Source organism: Pyricularia grisea, chromosome VII (assembly GCF_004355905.1).
Source record: "Pyricularia grisea strain NI907 chromosome VII, whole genome shotgun sequence".
NCBI classification, from domain to species: domain Eukaryota; kingdom Fungi; phylum Ascomycota; class Sordariomycetes; order Magnaporthales; family Pyriculariaceae; genus Pyricularia; species Pyricularia grisea.
In genome coordinates this window covers 629,389-649,800 of record NC_044975.1, presented here as the reverse complement: position 1 = coordinate 649,800, position 20,412 = coordinate 629,389, and the positions used below count along the sequence as shown (strand labels likewise).

Genomic DNA, 20,412 nt, shown 5'->3' with positions numbered 1-20,412 from the left:
TTTTGCACGCTGAGCCACACACACTGGCGCTTAGGTGCCCTGCTGCGATTTTAAGCTTATATTTGCATGCAGTGTGTGCCGGTTTTCCGGAATCGAAAGATCGTTTGCTTTGCGACCAAATTTTGAGTAATAATAGACTGATGCATTCGCTTGTACACCGAAAGACGACTGATTATTATGTTGGTGAGTTTGTAGTTGCAACAGGTCTACTGCAATACAGAAGCTGCTACTATTTTTTTTTGGCCTTTGATCTTTGACATGGAATGGCACTGGTCCGTTGGGTAGGTACGTGACTATGCCGGAACAAACAAAACAAAGAGATCAAGCAGAAGATAAGTGTATGTGGAGCGTTTTAGGACATTTCAATGGGGTTTGAGACGGTGTTGTAGACAGTATATTCAGAGAGACAGTAGAAAATGTAATCCAACCCGTGGCGCTTGCCGTGGACGCCGTCGAATGCAGCAAACTCTAAGAAATCGAGATCGAACATAGAAATGATAATTGAGTACAAAAGGAGATAAATATTTCTTACATCCTCACGCTTTTAATGGCCGAATCTCCGCTGCACCTTTACGAGAACGGGTTTAGCTTACTCGCCAAGCCCGTCACCACACTCCCCGCCATTTTTACTCCTCCCTTGATGGTGTCCATGATACCACCGCTGGACTGGGGCGGCGTCGTAGTCGTAGCAGTCGTCGGCTGAGTCTCCGGGCTGCCGGGCTTCTCTGTGGACGTGGAGTTTGACTTAGTCTCCGGCTTGACGGCGCCGTTTGTGGCGACATCCGGAACAGTTTGTGAGCCTTGAGGTGGTGTAACGGCGGTGGTGTTGGTGGCAGGCGCATTGCCGAGGGCAGCTGGGTTCGCGGTAGGATCAGTAGCAGTGGCAGTAGCAGTAGCAGTAGCAGTAGCAGTGGCAGTGGCAGTGGCAGTGGCAGGTGCATTGGCGTCGAGAGGAGCGGTGCTGCCAGACGCTTCCCCGGCAGCGGCTGGGTTCGGAACAGGAGCAGTGGCATCTAAAGAAGGAGTGCCACCGGTTGTGTTCGGGACGGAAGCGGTTGCATCGGCAGCAGGAGTGACGCCAGATGTTACACCCATGCCTGTCGGATCCGTGGCGAGAGCGGTTGCATCGACGGGAGAGGTGACGACGGGCGCCGCACCCTGGCCTGCCTGGCCCGCGGGGCTACCGGCCGAGACTGGCAGGGTACTTTCGGTCAGAGCACCTGGGACATCGACAAATTCCGATTGCTTCATCAAATCTGGTGTTGGCTCCATGACGGAAATCTCGCGAGTCTGCAGAGGTAGGGCGGTGGCAATAGAGGCCAGGGGGAGTATTAAAACTGCCTTGCGTAGGGCAATCATGTTGACTTGTTCTTAGGGAAGATATCTAAGTGTAAGTTTGTTGATGGTCTGATGCAAAAGACTCTGTCTGGGTGGACTTTTGTCAGTCTTTTCTTGTTTCACTTTAATCCAGATAAATTGACGCTCCAACATACACTCGAGAAAGTATCGGGACGACTGCGCTTGCAGTTGGCGTCTTTATAAACAACAAAATCCAAATCCCATAAAGCAGGATCCTACATGGTGCCTGGCGATGTTCTGACAGCAGCACCACACAATTGCTGGGCAACATGGCGGAGCGGCTAGTGTCTTACTGCGCTTCCCCACAAATTCGGCTGCTGGTGTCCCTTTTTCTCCTGTCAGCACTGCTGGGATGCATATCCTTGATTGTCTTGTACGCGGATCTGTTTCTTGATAGAGAAGTGTTAAACTTTGAAAGGGGAATTTTTGCGATAGTCGCTGACTACTTCTCTTCTCGGCGACCTTGTTTTGTGAATGTCCCCTCTGGACTATTGGAAAAGGATTGGCAAAGGCAGGTTTGCTCGATTGGGCAAAGGAGAAAGAGAAAGTAAGTCATCATTCTCAGCGTCTTTGCCCCACCTAGGCCACTAATGAACCCCCACTCTAAGGCGGCAATGAAGCAGCATTCCACACCTTTTCTAACCCAACCCCCTTCGCGTTGTTAAACTTGTTTGCCTTGGTTTCGACGGTTGACGGCGAGAATTGATTCCTTACTACGATATCGACCCACAAGAATCTCAGCACTGGTAATGCGTGGTATCAACAACCATGTTCATCGGGGCAGTCTCTCATTCCAAACTATAGTGGGCTGCTTGTTAGTATCGCTACCTCTAGCTTCGTGCATGGATTCTTGCCCAGCGATCCAGAGCCTGCAAAGGGTGCGCGGGGACGATGAGATTGCGACATTGCTATAACCGGGTGGGTGCTGCTGCCCAAACCAAACTTTTGAAGTAGGGAAGGGCCAGTTCTTTCCCCTAATGGGGTCCCCACTGTTGTCATTGCCCTGGGTGTGCATGTTTGTTAGAGCAATATGGAAATGGGCTTATCAACGAAGTGGTTGTATCAGAGCCATAAAAACCCTTGTCACTCCTTGTCACTGGCTAGACCACTTCGTTTCCCGCTTTCTCAACCTTACTCAAGTCTTTAATTCTTGACAAGCGTGTTTGCTGTCGGATCGAACGAGCTGGCTATACTTGCGGCAGGACCTGGAAACCAACCCTTGTCGAACTGCCTGCTTTTCCGGCTGAACTGGTGGCTCTCTCTTGTCTCCGAATTCTGCACAACCCCCCAAGGAAACAGCGCACCAGGTGGCTAAGTGTGACCCTCCGCAACCGAATTGGGCTGCATATCCTCCACCTTCTCAAAATCATGCATCATCATGGGCTTCTCCTATGCGGCGCGCACCCATGGTCGGGATGCATCCGGGGGCAGGCAGTACGCTTGCCCATCAAAGCACTTCTCGAGCATTCCCTGCAGCTGAGATACGGCTGGGTTATTGTTGGCTCGTTTGCTGGGATCTTCGTCGACCACGGGCATATGATTCATGACAAAGTCGAGCAGATCTTGGACGTATGCGGTGCATTGCGGATGATAGTGCAGTCGATCCACCCACTATCGGATGCTGGCAATCAGCTTTAGACCAGGGACCAAAGGCTCTGCCCAATTCCTATGGGAAAAACACAAATATCCTTCCAAAAAGAAGCCCCCCATGGAAAATCGCAAGGGGGTCAGTACTTACCTCGATAACCTCCTCCTTGATAACAGCTCGGATGCCGTAATATGGCGTCTTGACTATATGGTAGAATGTGTCTTCACTGAGTTGATCAACGAAGGAGCTTTGTGTCAATAGTGCATCGGAAAACCCATCGTAAGCCTCCTTGTAGCCAAGATACCAGGTAGTAATTTCTAGGTAAATGCATCCCAGCGCCCATATACCGCTGACCTGAGAAGTTTTGCCTATGGTTTCGAACTCGGACGCTTGATAGGTACCGTAATATGTGCGGGTAATTGCGTTGATTCCGGTACTAGAATCACGGCTGTGAAATTCAGCGTGTCCAAGATCGCTGAGTTTGAGCACGCCTATTCTCCATCGGGTTCTCGGTACTATTGGCCTGTTCCTCAAACCAAAGGATATTCTTCGGCTTTATGTCTCCGTGCCGGCCGTAGATCTCAGTCGTGGTGGATAACCTTATGACGTGGATGGCCTGGATGCCCGAGGCTATATCGTGTATCTGTATCGCGAGCAATCGGGCCCAGACTCTCTGCTGAATATCAGAGGTTGGGTGAGGACCAAACTCGTAGGTTTGGGCAAAATCCCAGAAATTACCCTCTGCCCACGGAAAGACTAGATAATAGTGGTTCTTCAAGCGAAATGTGACGATTAAATTGACCAAATGTGTACGCGGCTTGTGGCTGGACAGCTTCATAGACCTGACCTCTCGTTCGAAGGCATGCTCATCGCGCCTGTGTAGTCTCTTGAGGGCAAAGCATGGGTTCGTGTTATTTTGTGTACATTCAGAATGGCCTTTTTAACAATAAATGATAGGTCTTTGAGGGGGCCCACAACGCACAGCCCCCTCGTAATTCTCACAACACTTGCCTCTTCATTATTCGTTCTTATTTTGTTACAGAAGCCGGGCAAAATAATTAAATGAGCAAGAAAATTGAAAATTAACCCTAAATAAAAGAAAGACTTACCACCCTAAGACAAGAGCGTAAAGTGATAGTAGTTAACGGGATTTGGAGCTCTGCTAAGCTTTTCATTGAATTTAAAATCAGGATTTGCACCCAACGATTTGATCAAAGAATTTATCATTCCTATCAACGGTTTCAACGCCCAATGGTTCGCTATAAACCGACTTGTCAGATACATAAACTCATTAACCTGGTGACAATCTGTCGGGTATTAGTAAAACTTACCCATCAAATCTATTTTTTTTATCCTCTTACTGCGTTCCAACTCCGGGGGATTATCTGGGAAGTAATAAGGCACCACGCCGATATTTAAACCGTTTGGAAGGTTGATAATTTGCGGGTCGCATTTATCGTTCAATTTAATCTCCGTGGTACTGGTCTTCTTATCTTTAAAGATAACTGTACCAGAAGTGGGAATGAATCGTATATATTTAAACGGTCCGGTATAGACACTCTTGGCCATAACAACCAAGCAAAAATCAATCCGATCCCTGTTATTCGCAACCGTGAACGGGAATTTATTCGAGCCCCCGCCGGCGAGGGCTGGGATGGCGAGGAAAGCGGCGATGGCGAGAATATGCCCAGGAATCATGGTCAAAAAGTTGCTGGGTATTTTCATTGGAGAAGTATATTCTTATGTGTAGAATCAAGGCCAAGGAGTTGAAAAACTACAGGTAGAGCTTAAGTATATGCTCGTTAGTGTAGGCCAAGCGAACAATAGTTCAAATGATTTAAAAGGCTGTTGAGGAGGAGATGTTTAAATTGGTCTTGTAAATATAGCATAAATATCAAATTTATCGCCGATCTTCTTTCAACAAAACTGTTAATCCGCGTGACCGACTTTGGAGGCTATAAATATGATGCTTGAAAGCTAATTAAAAAGAAGCTATAACAGGCTCCCATTATTTAACTCTCCTTAGAAATATAAATATTTCCAACAATGGTTAATTTAAATTAGCATTCTCAATTTCCAGTTAAATAAAATGCGCAGGTAAAAAAAAACTTTCAAACCACGCTCGCCCTTTATAATGTGGGCGTAATCCCAGCTCGTAGTTTTGAAAAGAAAGTACTCCAATAATAAAAAAAGACAGGTTTTATTTTAATTTATAAAAGTGTGGTCTACTAATTATAACTTCTATTACTAAAGCTTCGGCGATTCCGAACGCAGTGAAGCAATTGAATTAATTAGTGATTTTGAAAGATTAAAATAGCTTTGAGGACTTAATTTTAGCTAGGACAATCTCTACCTAAATAAAGTACCAAATTCTATAAAAAGGGTAAAAATAATAATAGTAGTACTGGTTTTTATCAACGCCGGGCTGTGCGGAGCACAGGCCCGGCCGGTCCTCCGCGTGTTACGGAGCGGCGTGCCTGGGGCCTGGGCGGGGCGACTGCCAACCGATGACTAGTTCCGCCTCCCGTTGCAAGGCGTCAAGGATCGTTTATTGTTTACACGATTGGCATTACTTGTATTTCTTCCTTCTTTACACTTGGCTTTAAAAACTTTCGACTAAAATCGCTCCTATGTTACAGCCTCGCCTCTTTGGGGTCATCCTAGTGATATCGTTCGTATGTTACCGTACGCCGAAAAAAAAGAAACTTAAAAACTCCGAAATCAAATTACCAAAAAAATAATAAAAGGCCAAGCCCTAAAATAAGATAGTAAGGCTTTAATGCAGTTTGATACATGTTAAGGTCAATTTAGGGTAAACTTGGGGCGGTTTAATGCAGTCAATGCAGTTTAGGGTAAGCTAAAGGCGGCTTAAGGTAAAGCACCTGTTTCAAAAATAACGCAACGAATTCATATTCCCACCAAAAATCCCCATTTTCACGAAGCCATAACTTTGTCAATACATAAACCACAGCTGTTTTTTATCATAGCAGCTTGTACAAATTTATATAATATAATTGATGTTTAAATTTCATTATAATTGATTTTTTTGGCGCTTATTCAAAAGCTTTTAAGTAGAAATTTGGAAATTTAAAAGAACTACATCCACTAACGTTGCGTACCCCCTGTTCGGCACCCCCCCTGTTCGGCACCCTGAAAATCTAACAACGAAATGCCTACTTTTATAAGCTGATTTAAATATAAAATTATCAACGGACAAAAATACAATCGTTTTCACGCTTCTCCGGTTCATTAACCTCTTCTTCATCAGCTAAAGGTTCCAAATTTTCTATATCCTTTTCCTGCAATCCAATAATGTTCTGTTTGTTAACCAAAAGCTCGTTTGGATCCGGAACCACCCTCCTCCTTTTAACCGGCCGTATTGCCTCCAGTTGTGCTTCCAATAAGCTGATTTTTTGCTGGGCGCTAGCCAAAAGGGTATCTTTAGCTTCGAAGCTTTTTTGGACTTTTGCAAATAAAAGACGTGAAGTAGCGTTGGTTTTGTTGGATTGGGAAAGTTTTTGCAGTTGAAATCGGACATCTCGGGTCGTTTTAGGGGTTTTCCAAATAAGTAAAGACGGGTCGTTAATTTTTTGGGCTGGGCTTTCCGGTGTTTTATCCCTTTGCAAACCGTTGTTTTTATCTTTTATAACGTTGGCATTGCTATTTTCTAACAAAAAAGGGCTTAAAAGTGGTTTAACCAAGTTTACCGGCCATAACCCCGTTGTACGCCAACCAGATTGAATGGTTTTTGCTATAAATGCTTTTAATCTGGCTTTTCGATAACAAAGTAGGAAATTTCGTTTTCCAATAATTGTTGAACAGCAAAATTGGCTAACAAATCCAAGTTGACGTCGATAAGCTTCTTTTAACGGCCCAAAAACCGATAGATCCAATGGTTGGAGAACGTGTGACGAATGAGGGGGTAAATATAGGAGTTGAATATTGTTTTGCAAGCAAAGAAGCATAAATTCGTCCGTTATATGTGATCCATGGCCATCCAAAACTAATAACCGCTTTTCAGGGGTTAAAGGTTGGGTATACGGAATAAACACTTTTTTTAACCATTCGATAGCCGTTTCGTTATTTGTCCACCCGTTTTCGGTTGCGTGAAATTTCCAATTATCGAAAAGGCTTAAATCCGTCGGAAACCATTGTTGTTGTACGTTTTTTCCCTTAAATATAACAAGGGGAGGGAGGGCAACGCCCGTAGCCGATATACATTCGATTATAGTCGTCCAACCCCGCGTTCCGGGCTCTTTCCGTTGCAACGGCCGGATCCCGTTAAACCCTAATACCAGGCCGTTAGATCCTTTACCTTCCATTATACCGGTTTCGTCCATATTCCAACGGTTTTCCGGTTTAATAGCGTTAATAACCGGGTTCGTAATATAAAGCCACCAAGATTTAATTACCTCCGTAGTAGCGCCATTAACCCGGGCGTTATCTATTCGACGGGGCCTTTGGGTCTTAAGGATTGGATAACGAGCCAAAAAACGAGTTATCCAACGTTTTCCAAGGCCTTTTGTCTCTCCGGCGGCTTGAAGAATTCGTTCGGCAAAAAAACGTAATTCTTAATGCGTTGGCGGAAGCCCTAAAGCTGTTTGGGTAAGTACCCAATCAGCCAAATGCTTTTCCTGTTCCGTAGAAAGCCTTTGAAAAGGGCTTTGTGCTTTTTTATAAGCTTGAGAACCTTTAAGTCGACTTTGAAGTGTAGACCTAGGTATTCCCCATTTTCGGGAGGTTTTTGCAATTGGATTGCCATTATTGACGTCGTTAATTGCAGATATAAGCTGTTTTTCAGTATATTGCTTCATTGGAAAATGGAGAATCAAGATTAGAAAAAAGTAAATCCAAAAGTGAAAGATTCATCGAGATATTTATAATAGAAGTTGGAGGATAAAAATAAAAGTGTTGTTATTTTTGGGTGCCGAACAGGGGGGGTGCCGAACAGGGGGTACGCAACGTTAACGTGGATGTACATGACCCGGATCAGGACATAACCCGGATCACTTTTCAAAACGCGTTTATTTCCAACCTAAATTACAACGCCAGCGTTACTGATTTAACCTCAATACAATCGGAACTATATACATCAAACATTTCTTCATCCTCCTAACAGGTGCGCGAATTATGTCCGGTATTACCGCAGTTGCCACAGCGCCGTTTGGTGGCATATTGCGTATTATTTCCTTCCCCATTTTTACCTTTTTGCTCCTGTATCGAACCATTATCGTTTTTTAATTGCAACAAATTTTGAATTTTTTGTACCGTAGATGATCCTCCTTCGCGGACACGTGTTTTTTTGGCCCTGCGTCGCTTGCTAAACGTTTCGTTAGCCTTCCGAAAGCTGTGGTTCTCTGCTTTAAAAAATGTAATTCGATAAGCAATTAATTTTAATCCTTTTGCCAATTGTTTTATAGCTTCAAAAATTGGTGTAGAAAAGCTATTTTGGTAACGGCCAATTCGAATTTTAACAAACGTTAATTAACAAATAGTTTTTGTCGGGTTATGCGGCGTTTAAAAAACCCAAAATTCGGTAGTAAGAAAAATAGGCTTTTTGGGTAAAGGCGTCCGTAATTTAACATCCAGTTTAAATATAACCGTTTCCGGGTTATAGGGAATAATTCCAGCTCCTCGAAAACCCCCAGCTATATTTTCTTTTGTTATAAACTTTTTGTAGGCCGCTGCAAAAGCCAAAAAAAAGTCGATTTTGCTAATGTTAGTAATGTAGGCCCGGATAAAATCGTTAATTTTTTAACCGTACGCCCGTTTTAAAACACTAAACACTCCGACGTTAAGTGGTTGGGTAAGGTGAGATGAATAAGCAGGCAGGCAAAACGGAATAATATTGTAATTTTTGCAATAGCTTTCGAATTTTGGCGATTGGTGGCTAGTATGCCCATCGAGTACCAATATCCGATATGCGCCTTTTGTCCGCGATTTTGTATGATAATCGAAATGCCGAACCCAATCCAGGCCTGTTTCGTTATCTGTCCATCCATTGGAAATAGTTTTTATACGCCAAAATGCGGGAAGACCGCCCTCTGTATACCAATTCGCGAAATGGTGGACGCTTTTAACGATAAAATATGGGGGTATATCGTAACCGTCGCCACTAATACAGCAGATTGCAATCGCCCATTTTCGATTGCCAGGCTGTACTTTTTTGCTTTTTCCGCGTCTTTCGGACCCGGTTACAACCATATGGCCGCAAATTTGACCCATTATAAAACCGGTTTCGTCGAAATTGTAAATGTCGCAGTTTTGGATACCGTATTTGGCCTTTATATTGGCCACCAAACGAAACCACGCGTTTAACGCGTCAGAATTTTCGCAAAGAGCCCTTTGGAAATTATAGGCGCGAAAAAAACGCGTTTTTAGTCCTATGCATCGTTGGATGAAGCGATTTGCCCAGCGAGTCCCGATTGGTCGCGCGTTCCGCGTAACGAGAATATGGTCGGCCATCGCGGCCACGTTAGCAATCTGGGGCGGAAATCCTCGGGAATCCAGGTCCAATATATATCGGACAATTACTTCCTTTTCGCTTTGCGTTAAAAGTTGATTGTCTGGCCGACGGTCGGCCAAAGAAGCGCGACCGTTCATTCGGGCGTGTAACGTAGAAAACGGTATATTATACCGTTTCGCCGCCGCTCGAATGCTAATTTTTGTAGCCGATCGAAGGTCTTTTAGCGCAAAATTGATTTGGGCTTCACGGTTTGGCGATTCCATTGTTGGTGGTGGAAAAAACACGTGTCGAAATGAAAAGATCGTCAATGTCGGAAAAATGATCCGGGTCATGTCCTGATCCGGGTCATGTACATCCACGTTATAAATGCGCTACAATCCATTATAACGGAGTTTTTTCAACTTTGATCAATTTTAATCCAAATTTGCGCCTGTTATTAATACTATTTTGGATTAACAAATAAATAAATTCAAAGTTAAGCGTTTTCAAATTGATATTATAAAAAATGTTATGGATTGGAATTGTTTATTAACGGGATTATTGGTATTTGAAAACCGTGTGTTTTGGTGGGATTTTGCAATCGTTGCGTTATTTTTGGACGGGTGCTGTAGTTTAATATAGTTTAGGGTAGATTTAAGGTAGATTTAGGATAGGTTTAGGCTAGGTTTAGGGCAGTTTAGAGCAGAGTTAGGGGCGCATCCAAAACAGGAAGTTTTGTATATCGAGATTCGGCGCAGATATTGTTCAGTAATCAAGCTGTTGGGCTTGTCGATTGGCAGAAACGGTTCCAGCAAGTCGTGGCCGACGGGATAGAATATAGACCGCTGGAGCTGACTTAGATGATTCTTGAAGGGCTGCCTCTCTGCGTTGCTGACCTCTGCCGAGTATTGGTCATTTATGGTGCTCTGAGTGCCATTTGGTCGCCTGATTGGTTTTGCCCTGGTCGACTCATATCTCACTGGTGCTTGCACTCTAAGGTCCCACGGCCGGCGCATCGCTTGCGGACTGAATCGCTGTAGAAAACGTCTACCTTTCACTTTTTTTTCAATGTAGCTTAGTTAATGATATATGATGGTATAGAAAAACCCATGTTAGAAGTATGAATAAAAAGCATGATCATCATTGTTTAGAAATTTTGCGACTGTAGTGAGTTGTGGTTCATCTAGCTTTTTATATTTTTAATTCACATTCAAGCCGCACCGGGAATGCTCTGGTTCCAGACCTGTCACAAGGATGACAGCTGTGAAAGAATGAGATTGTAGCCTGGACTTATGCAAATTCAAGCAGGCAGGTAACCCCTCAGGGGATGCTTATGATGACCACATTCTCCCGGTTTTTCTTTTCTGGCAACTCTCCGTACTTGAGATGGTGAGATTGGCTGAATGAGGAAGATGTTATATTCTGAAGTTAGGTATGTAACAAGCAGCTTGCAAAGTGTTGAACAGCAACACAACCAGTTCATTTGGTGAATCAAAGCGTGAAACTTCTATGGGGGTGACTGCGTTTTCTCTACAAACTTATAAATGGAGATTCAAATCATGAGGCTAGCTCTAGTCCAGTCTCCAGCAATGGTACCTCGGTATAATGTAACTTTTACATTAAAGTCAGAAATCATGAAAGAGTGAGATTAAACCGTAATAAAATAATACAAGTCAGAGACAGGGCCTTGATAAGTGATATAAAAGTGTTAGACTGGGCAATTCCATGGAAACATGTGGATATTCTTTCACAAATCAGAATAAGACAACATCATGATATTTGCAAGCATCCTCCACCATTCATGGGTCAGACCCACCTTTGTTAGCGATTCACACCCAAACACACCAATAAGCTTAACAGCTGAAGAATTTTCGCCCTCCGGGCGCCGGTCGTCATGGCCTCACCAGAGGTCTCAAACCGCCGCGCGCGCCCGCAGAGCACGCCGCAGGCTTTGCCGCCGGGCCAGGCCGAGTCGGAACACGTATCTCTCGACACGCGCACCGCTAATGCGCCTGAGCCGGCCGGCCGCGGAAGGTACTCCAGCCTCCCGGCCCTGGCCATCAAAACACTGCAGCAGGAGCTGGAAAACGTGGAAACAGTCGGCAGCTGGCTCGAAGAGGTTTTTGCAGCCAAGCTCGAAAGCTTACAGGCCCCGGAGGACGCCGCGCTTAGGAGAATTGTTCTCGAACTTGATGATGTGATCAGCGGCTGGTTCCTCAGTCGCACCCTCCCTGAAAAAGAGCGTTCGCGCTCCCCGTCGCGTTCGCCGACCAGTTCCAGCGAAAGGCGCAGCATCTTAATTACAAGGACGGGCACGGCGTCGTCGGCCTCCAAAGGCAAAGGCACGCCCACTAACAAATCGGTCACATGGGCCGAGCGAGCCGCCACGCCACCAGCGGCGGCCCCAACGCGAATTTTAACCCCGGCCACGCGCTCGTACCCGATACGTACGACGCCCGGCAATGCACCTGACAGCTCCGCAGCTCCCTCCCAATCGGGCCGGGACCGCCCCCAAGCCCCGAAACGTTTGACAGAACAGCCGGCCAACCGGATCCTGATCCGCGTAAATGACAAATTGCGGATGGTGACGAGGGAGCCATACGCGGTAACCACCAAATTGGCCGAATTGGTCTCGGTGCCACACAGTGAAATCCCAAACGCCAAACGTACCCCCACGGGCTGGGGTGTTACGGTGGCCTCTGAGGAAACACGGCAAAAACTCCTCAACCCCAACGCAGTCAAGGCCATTATGGACGCATTGGACGCGCGGGAAGTCACTGTCCCGACAACCTGGCACACATACGCCGTCTCTGGAGTGCCCCGAACGCTCAATTGCCTGGACGGAAGAAAGGACGTACATGATGTAATCCAGGAGGAGATTACCGTGGCAGCAGGCCAGCAGCCAGTCAACTGGCACATTTCCAAGCATGGATACGACCCGCATACGGCTGAGGGCACGTGGATAGTGTCTTTCCTTCAACCCGTAAAGCCTTTTCAGCTTTTTGGAGTGTCGAAACGTGCGCGGAAGGTTGAAAAGTCACGCAAAATTACACACCACCACGATGGCTGCCAGGGATATTGCGAAATACGTCGCTGCGTACGGCAAGCGCGTTGCGGCATATGTGGTGAAGCAAAACATGCGACAGAGGAAGAGCCGTGCAAAGCAGCCCCCAAATGCGTTAACTGCCACGGCCATTTCCCATCCGGACATGAGAACTGCCCTGCCCGACCTTTGGTGGTAAATGGGAAGCTTGAACGACCTTCACAGCGTAAACTAAAGGGGATCCGCAGAATCGGACGTGCCAACCGTGCCGCGATTATCAACGACCGGGCTGAGGCGGCCCGCCGAGAGCCAGCACCTGCAATCCCGGTCCTAAGCACCTCATCGCAGCATTCGCAAACCTCGAGCTCCCGATCGAGCATCTCAAACAAAAGAGCGCGGCCATGCGAGGCGGCAGGGGCGGACATCCGCAACTTCCTGCAGGCCGAACAGGAACGCGTGCACGAAGAAATCGTTTGGGCAGCCGAAATGGAGGAGGACGCAGCGGCTGCCGAACCTTGCCCCGCTGATGTGATAGACTTGGAAGCAACCCATCGATTGATATGACGAAATATTCGCTCGGCAACATGCAGCGGGAACGCCTCGACGTAGTTTGGGCCAACGTAGGCAAAAGGATGGGTGTGCATCTGAGCCTGTTGGAGTTATGCCACCAGAGAGAAGTGGACCTGGTTAACGTCCAAGAGCCATGGTGCGGGCTAAAGACGACTACACAAACGCACCCGGGCTATGATGTTTTTGCGCCAGTGGACGAATGGCACGCGAGCACTTACGAAGCCATGACTGGGTTCCGGCCCCGGGTGCTCACCTACGTCAAGAAGGGGGCAGCCCTAGGGGCCGCACAACGACGGTTACCGCAGGGCCAAAATACGCGGGACGTACTTTGGCTCGAAATTAACGGAATATTGTTTATTAATGTATATAGGGCTCCGGGTATTGAGGCCGCGCTGGAAATGGTATGCAATACCGTGCCAAATGGACCCACGGTGATAGGCGGCGATTTTAACGTAGCGGCTGCTGCATACCAGCCAGGCCGCACAGACGCACGCGGAGGGGATCAACTGACGGCATGGGCGCAAGCCCAGGGCATGCATTTTACAGGAAATATCGGCGTGCCCACCCACCGCGACGGGGGTTTACTGGATATGGTTTTTTCCAACCTCCCCAGCACGGTAACTGTGGTTGACAGCAGTCTTTACACAGGCTCCGACCACGAATCTCTTTATACCACGCTGCGGACGCGCGGCGCCCCCCGCCCGGAGGCGGTCAACGTCTCAGTTAGGGACGACCGGCTACCAAAGTTCGCGGAGCTACTTGCTTTTGGCATGCAAGATATGCCGGACCCGGGATCCGCGGCCGATGGCTACGCATTGGACGCGTGGGTAGCTGAATTTACAACTTTATGGGAGCAAGTGACGTGGGTCGTGGGTACGCCGGCGGGAAAAAGGGGCAGCTCGGCTCCTTGGTGGACCGAAAACTGCCAGCGGCTCTGGGTCGAATTCCAGCGGGTTAAACGGAGCGCTGTAAATAGGGCAGACGCCTCTGCCGAGGAGAAAGCTTACACGAAAGGGGTGCGGGCCGCGAAGCGGGATTACTGGAGGCACCGGATTGACCAACTGCGCGACGATAAGGATTTGTGGAACATGGTGGGCTGGCTGGGAGCCGGACCACGCCTCCGGTCCCCGCCGCTGGTTATTAACGGCGAGCAAGTGAGCGAGCCCTTAGCAAAAGCGGAAGCACTGCAGCGGGAGGTGCTTGGCCGATTTTCGGCGGAGGATGACCTGCAGGGAGACCCCTTGGAGGCCTGGTCGGCGGACGAGGCTAAAATCCCTTGGGACACCCAGGTGAGTGCGGAAGAGGCGGAGCGCTCCTGCATTGGGGTTACGAGCACGTCCCCGGGCATCGACGGAACGACCGTCCGGCTACTAAAAGCCGGATGGGCTTCGTTGGCCGAGCCGGTGCGCAGGCTCTACCAACGTTGCCTGGAACTCGGACATTTCCCAGCGCCTTGGAAGAAGGCCGAGGTCGCGATGCTACCGAAAACGGGGAAGAAAGACCGGAGCAGCGTTCGATCCTGGCGGCCTATAGCCCTCCTCTCCTGCATCGGAAAAGGCCTCGAAAGGCTCGTTGCACGCCGGATAGCTTGGGCCATACACGACAACGGGCTCCTTAGCTGCACCCACGGCGGTGCCCTACCCAAGCGATCGGCGACGGATCTGGTTTGTGCCCTCGCCCACGATATCGAGCAGGCTTTAGCTCGCGGGGAGGAAGTTACCCTTGTCGCATGCGACGTCCAAGGCGCCTTCGACGCCCTCCTCCATGGGCGATTAATACGGAAAATGCGGAGCCTCGGGTTTAGTAAAATGCTCCTCAGGTTCGTGATTAACTTTTTAAGCGGCCGCCAGGCCCGAGTCCGGCTGGAGGGTACGACCACGGGCTTTAGGCGGCTTGGGTGCGGCACCCCGCAAGGGTCTCCCCTTTCCCCGATCCTATATATGCTATATTTGGCGTACCTCGTCAAAAACGGTGCGAAGTGGCGGCTGGCATACGCAGACGACGTGCTTACATGGAAATCGTCACCCTCGTTGGAGGAGAACGTACGTTGGCTGGAAGATAAACTCCGGGATATGCACGAAATTGCGGCGGAAGAGAAAATCCATTTTGCAGCGGAAAAGACAGAGGTGATCCATATCACTAAGAAAAGGCACGGTCGCAACCCGGAAATCCGGATTAATGGTAGAACGGTTACCCCGGTCCAACTACCGGGCGGTCGACGCGGACAAAGCGCCTCCGGGGCCGAGCGTTACCCGGGCATGCGTTGGCTTGGCTTTTGGTTCAGCCGACGGCTAGACGGGCGCCGCCACGTGGCCGAAAGGGCTGCCAAAGCAATGGCGGTCGCTGCTCACCTCAAAAGCTTTGGGGCAGTAAAATACGGACCGCCTGCGGCTGCACTTCGCAAGGCAGCGGTGGCATGCGTGGGTTCATCGGCCACCTACGCAGCCGAGGCATGGTACAACCCAGCGCATAAGCAAAGAGGACTCCTCAAAGCACTGAACAAACCGCTGGTTTTAGCGGCACGGGCAATCCTCCCGGCGTATAAAACCACCCCCTCGTCCACTGTTCTCAGGGACGCAGGATTACCCTCGGCCCGCGTCGCGCTGGCCTACACCCGCCTGAAATACGGCGCCCGACTAAGGCTCGCGGACAAGGGGCACCCCCTTGTCAGCCGCCTGCGTGAAACACCTCGTGCCCGCAACTCGGGCCATTCGGCCACGACCCTGCAAACGGCTGCACAACTTCTCCCGCGGATCCGGAGACTAGAGTTGCGCGCACCTCGCAATGCCCCGGATTCTCGCACTGACCCCACCGGAGGAGTCCCAAAAGAGGAAGCGGCCCGCCGCTTTATGGAATGGCTGGACATGGTATCACCTGACGATATCGTGGTATATACGGACGGTTCGGAAAAACACGAAAATAACTACGTCCAAATAGGGTACGGATGGGCCGCTTTTAGGGCGGGCCTGGAATTTGCCGCAGGCTCCGCATCTATTACGCCGGAAAGCCACGTTTTCGACGCCGAGGCGATTGGCGCCCTAAAAGGGCTACAGGCGGCAGCCAGGGCCCAGCCAGGCGCCCGGATCTGGATTGGTGTGGACAGCACCTCGGTTATTTGGGGTCTTAGAGGCGACGCGCCGCGTTCGTCCCAATGGGCCTTTTTGGAATTCCATAATCTTGTCGATTTATTTCGAAAACAAGGTACCGAGGTTCGGGTCCGTTAGTGCCCTGGGCACCAGGGAATCCCGGGAAACGACCGGGCTGACGAGCTGGCCAAAGCCGGCTCCGCCGGACCGCCGGACCCAAACCCGAGGGCTCAGCAAACCACGTATAGCGGTGCCGGCACGGTCCTTAGAGCCATCCTTTCGAATATAGAAAAGGACTGGTGGCGTAAAGAACTCTGTGAACGGTCCCCCGCATATAGGGAATGGAAATTCCAATACACACCAAAAAAGGAGCCCGAGGAACTGCGTTTGCCAAGACCCCTACTGGGCCATTATTTGGCCATGAGGACCGGCCACGGCGATTTCAAAGCCTACCATGACCGTTTTAACCACCAGGATGCAAACACCTCGTATGCCTGGTACTGGAAGCGGACCTCCCCTAAACACCCGGTGCATTGCCGCTTTTCGCGGGCGGTGTGGAGAAACTGGCCGTGGCCTGACAACGACCGGCCGGTCGGGCCGCCAAACCGCGCCCAACGCCGCAAATTCTTCCAGACAAGCCTCGGGCAACCGAAAAGCTTTGAGGCGTTTTCGATAGCCACCAACTATTTCAGCGCCCGCCCCAGAGCGGCCCGCCAGCGCCCCGCGCGCCACGAACGCACTTTACGCCTAGGGACACCGATCGTAAGCGACTCGAACTCTGACGAGGAATAGATTTATTGCCTTTTCACCCACACCTCACGGCACAAGCCGTCAGACGAACCCTCCGTACACCTTAGGCACGGGGTCGCGTCAGTGAACTAACCCCCTAAGCAGGACCGGGCCCGAACCCGGTCAGGCACGATCCGCCTCTGCCCTCCTTGTTTTCCCCCTGTGTAAATAAAGAAGATAGAACGCGCGCCGAGATACCCCTCGGGAGGTTGCTAACGGCCGGCTAACAAGCCGGGCCGAGCCCGGCGTTAACTAATACTACTACTACTACTACTACTACATAACAGCGTCGGAGGCGGGCGGGTGCGGTGTGACCTACAACTAGGTAAACACTAATATATCTTGATATGCAACAAATGCTATGTATTAATACAAGTACCAAAGGCCCGGGACTTGGTATATCGCAACATGGGGGTCGCATTATCCCGTCTATAGTTCATACGAAGCACTATAGAGTCGGAATTAGCCTTCAATTTACTGACTAGGCCACATTCAAAAGAAGACTGATGAATACCCTAATACAAAAACCAAACAAAGAAACAGAGAACAAGAACCTGTCATTTTTAAATGCAAGCATAAAATGATATAGGAAGCACTTTCTTTTGTCAAACGAGAATCTCTTTCAGAAAATGCTGAACTTCTTTTTTCCTACTTCCTTTCCCCCTCCCACGTGTATTAATCCAATACTAAAGGATCAATCCAAGCCACATTCGGCTGCACCCCCTGCGGCGTCATGAACACTTTTTCGGGCGACGAATAAGGCTCCACCTGGTCCTCTGTGAAATTCTGCGTCACGCCTCCTGCCAGCATGGCGGTGACGTTACTGCCCGGCCCGAAGGTCTTGTACACGGCCATGGTGGTGTTGGGCCCGATGTTGCCGGCGGGCCGTCCGGCCCACGCGACGTACCCCTCGGGCAGGATCTGCGCGTCGAGGTAGCTGTTCATGACGACGGAGCGGTGCGCGTCGTTCCACGGCCGGCCGAGCGCGCACTTTTGCGTCCCGTTCAGCACGGTGGCGTTGTTGGAGATGAAGCGCGAGTTGGATATGTACGCGCCGTACTTGTTGGCAAAGGTCGTGTTGGTCCCCTTCATCGCCGTCACGTAGTGGCAGCTCCGGCTGACCAGGGTCGAGGCCTCGACCCAGAGGGTTCCGAAGCCGTAGATGTAGTCCGTCTGCCCTGCGATGATGGTGTCGTGCATGTAGACGTTGCCGAGTTTACCGACAAAGATCTATTGGCAGGGTCAGAATTCGGGCCTTGCCATGTTCTGGTGAATGAAGACTTATTCTGAACGTTGACAACAAAAGTAAAACAAGAAACAAAGAAAACTCACAGTATCCTGCCAGCTATAAAATCCACAAGAGTAAAAGCTCGCATTGGCATAAGCAACAGTATACGTCAAAGCAGGACCCGCCGACCACTCTGTGTATTCATTGCGAAAGTCAATGTTGTAGGCTTTGAAGTCGGAGCAGCCCATCGGCGTTTCCGGGTCCACCGGCCATCCTGTCGGTCCGGCTCCGGTAAAGGTAGCGTTGAGAGTCGGCCCGACCGTCAGCACGCCTGTCCACACATTATCGGGAAATCGAGTACCATTCGTGTTGGCAGAATTCCACCAGAGTTGCACCTTGTTCTCCACCTGATCTCCAGTTTGGATATCCGCGTACGGACGCCGGCTGTCCTGGGGTGAGATCTCTCCCAGCAGCATCAGCGGACCGGGCCTCGTCACGTTGACCTGCTCCGTGTACTTGCCAGCCCCGATGAGGATGGCCTGGGCGGACGTGTCGTTGGGCAGGGATCGGACGGCATCCTGAACCGTCGTGAAGTTGGCGCGCTTGTCTGTTGCGCTCACGAAGAGAGTGCCTTTGGGACATTCGGCTAGTGGATGTTCGCCAGCCAGTGCCTGACAAGCGGTGTATCGTGAGGCCTGGACAGAATTGGTAAGAGTGGGTGTTGCCAGGGCCAAGACTTTTAGCAAGAGCTGCGCCATTTTGAAAGATTCTCCTTGTAAGAATCTTGTTCAGCAAAACCTTGTTGTTGGACGTTGATCGTCAAAACCAGGTACGTGGTGAAAGCCAGGGAGAGAAAAAGCAGAGAACCTGTTGTGATGCCGAATGCCAGCCGAACTATGGATGGTTGCAAGAATTGAAATTTTGATGGCTTACAAGACATATAACTGCTGTCGTATCGTGACCGGAAAGTACTTTTTCCACCAATGAGACCTCGGATTCTTCTATGCCAGCTACATACAAACTAGCGTGGCCAGCCTGCATTCAAAGTGGAAACGGTCAAGATCTCGACTAGTTAAATGGATCCAAATCTGAAGATTGACATGGACGAGATCCTGGGGCAAGAAAAAAACATTCCCATGCAAGACATGTAATCAATAGCGCACCCGAACAACGAGCAGGGTTCCCCGCTTCAACCGCATCCACCGATCCGGCTAGACAGCATATCAAAACCGTATGTCGGATTTTACGTCACGTCATTTGCTTCTGCTGCTTTTTCTCTCGTCTGGTTAAATCTGTTCGCCGCAGAAGCTTGTGCAGGCAAACAGCCGTTCTCCAGATCTTAAGCTTTGGAAGGAAAGAGTTACCACAGGAATAACAACTCAATGCTATGAGTTCCTCCCAAAAAAACAACGTGATCCCCCATCTGAACAAACTTGCTGCGAATCAGGCAACTGTTCCTGCCCATCTCACCATCTGTCTGCACACCTTGCCAACTCTCGTGCATTCACTCCCAGACATCCTTCACAGTCAGCACAGCTTAAAACGAGATTCTATAGATGCATCAGCAATACCAAATGGCAAATTCATAGTGGTAGTTCGGCATTGCGACAGATCTTAGCTCTCAACTTGCCTGGGGCCCTTGACCATCTCATCAACGGCCCGGTCCTGTTCCGCAAACAACAGATATTGACGCTACCAACCTGCCTCAATCAAGAACTTGAGGTGATATGAAAACACTGACGAGGAGGTGCCGAATGCGATGATTTCTACTTCTCCTTCTTAGCTGCGAGTAACATCCAGTAGAAAACCTGCTTCAACTGTCGCTGTTACCGCGGCCAGTGTCGACACCTTCCTCCCGCCCCGATGGCTACTGGTCGAGTTTCTCCAGTCAATTCGAGCAAGCAAAAAAATGACCAGCTCCAACCTTAGCAATCTTGAGCTGATGATGCTGATCCTTGCCCTCGGGATTTCCGCGCGGGAAAATCCCCCCACATGAACCTCGAGACCCTGCTTCAAAGTGCTCCCTCATCAATGTCGGACCTTGCAACACGGGAAAGCCCTTCCCCGACTCCCCGTGTCGGGACCTAAGCAGGATCTGCCGCGTGACGGGCTCAGGATAGATGGACATGGACGACTCGCAGGCCATCCGGGAGGCGATGCAAAAGCGCAGCAACGGCGGCGCCGTCGTCCTCGAGGTCAAGATCACCGTGACCAAGGCGCTGGACCTGACCTTTCTCAGGCACATCGACTTCGCCACCACCGGGACCATCAAGTTCACCGACGACGTGGCGTACTTGGGGGGGG

The 20,412-nt window shown here is 49.6% G+C and overlaps 4 protein-coding genes across 4 annotated transcripts in view; 1 reads left to right on the top strand and 3 right to left on the bottom strand.

Moving 5' to 3' along the window:
- Nucleotides 1-570: 570 nt before the first annotated feature.
- PgNI_10220 (uncharacterized protein) lies at nt 571-1,359 on the bottom strand (the record flags this gene model as incomplete). Its single annotated transcript, XM_031130194.1, has 1 exon — nt 571-1,359. One exon carries the CDS (start codon nt 1,357-1,359, stop codon nt 571-573), a length of 789 nt encoding a protein of 262 aa, XP_030979589.1.
- A 1,389-nt stretch (nt 1,360-2,748) lies between these two features.
- Nucleotides 2,749-4,645, bottom strand: PgNI_10219 (uncharacterized protein; the record flags this gene model as incomplete). Its single annotated transcript, XM_031130193.1, has 5 exons — nt 2,749-2,970; nt 3,098-3,383; nt 3,484-3,822; nt 4,057-4,060; nt 4,309-4,645. 5 exons carry the CDS (start codon nt 4,643-4,645, stop codon nt 2,749-2,751), a joined length of 1,188 nt encoding a protein of 395 aa, XP_030980170.1.
- A 12,910-nt stretch (nt 4,646-17,555) lies between these two features.
- Nucleotides 17,556-18,955, bottom strand: PgNI_10218 (uncharacterized protein; the record flags this gene model as incomplete). The annotated part of the gene is made up of 2 exons (XM_031130192.1): nt 18,213-18,955; nt 17,556-18,110 (listed from the first exon to the last, which is right to left on the bottom strand). The coding sequence occupies exons 1-2, from the start codon at nt 18,864-18,866 to the stop codon at nt 17,556-17,558; spliced, it is 1,209 nt and encodes a 402-aa protein (XP_030980171.1). The 5' UTR covers nt 18,867-18,955.
- Nucleotides 18,956-20,228: 1,273 nt separating this feature from the next.
- Nucleotides 20,229-20,412, top strand: part of PgNI_10217 (uncharacterized protein) — a gene marked incomplete at both ends in the record, with an annotated part of 739 nt that continues 555 nt past the window's right edge. Inside the window, one exon of the mRNA XM_031130191.1 lies at nt 20,229-20,398. Within this exon, the coding sequence (XP_030980167.1) occupies nt 20,229-20,398 (170 nt within the window). The remainder of the gene's footprint in view (nt 20,399-20,412) is intronic.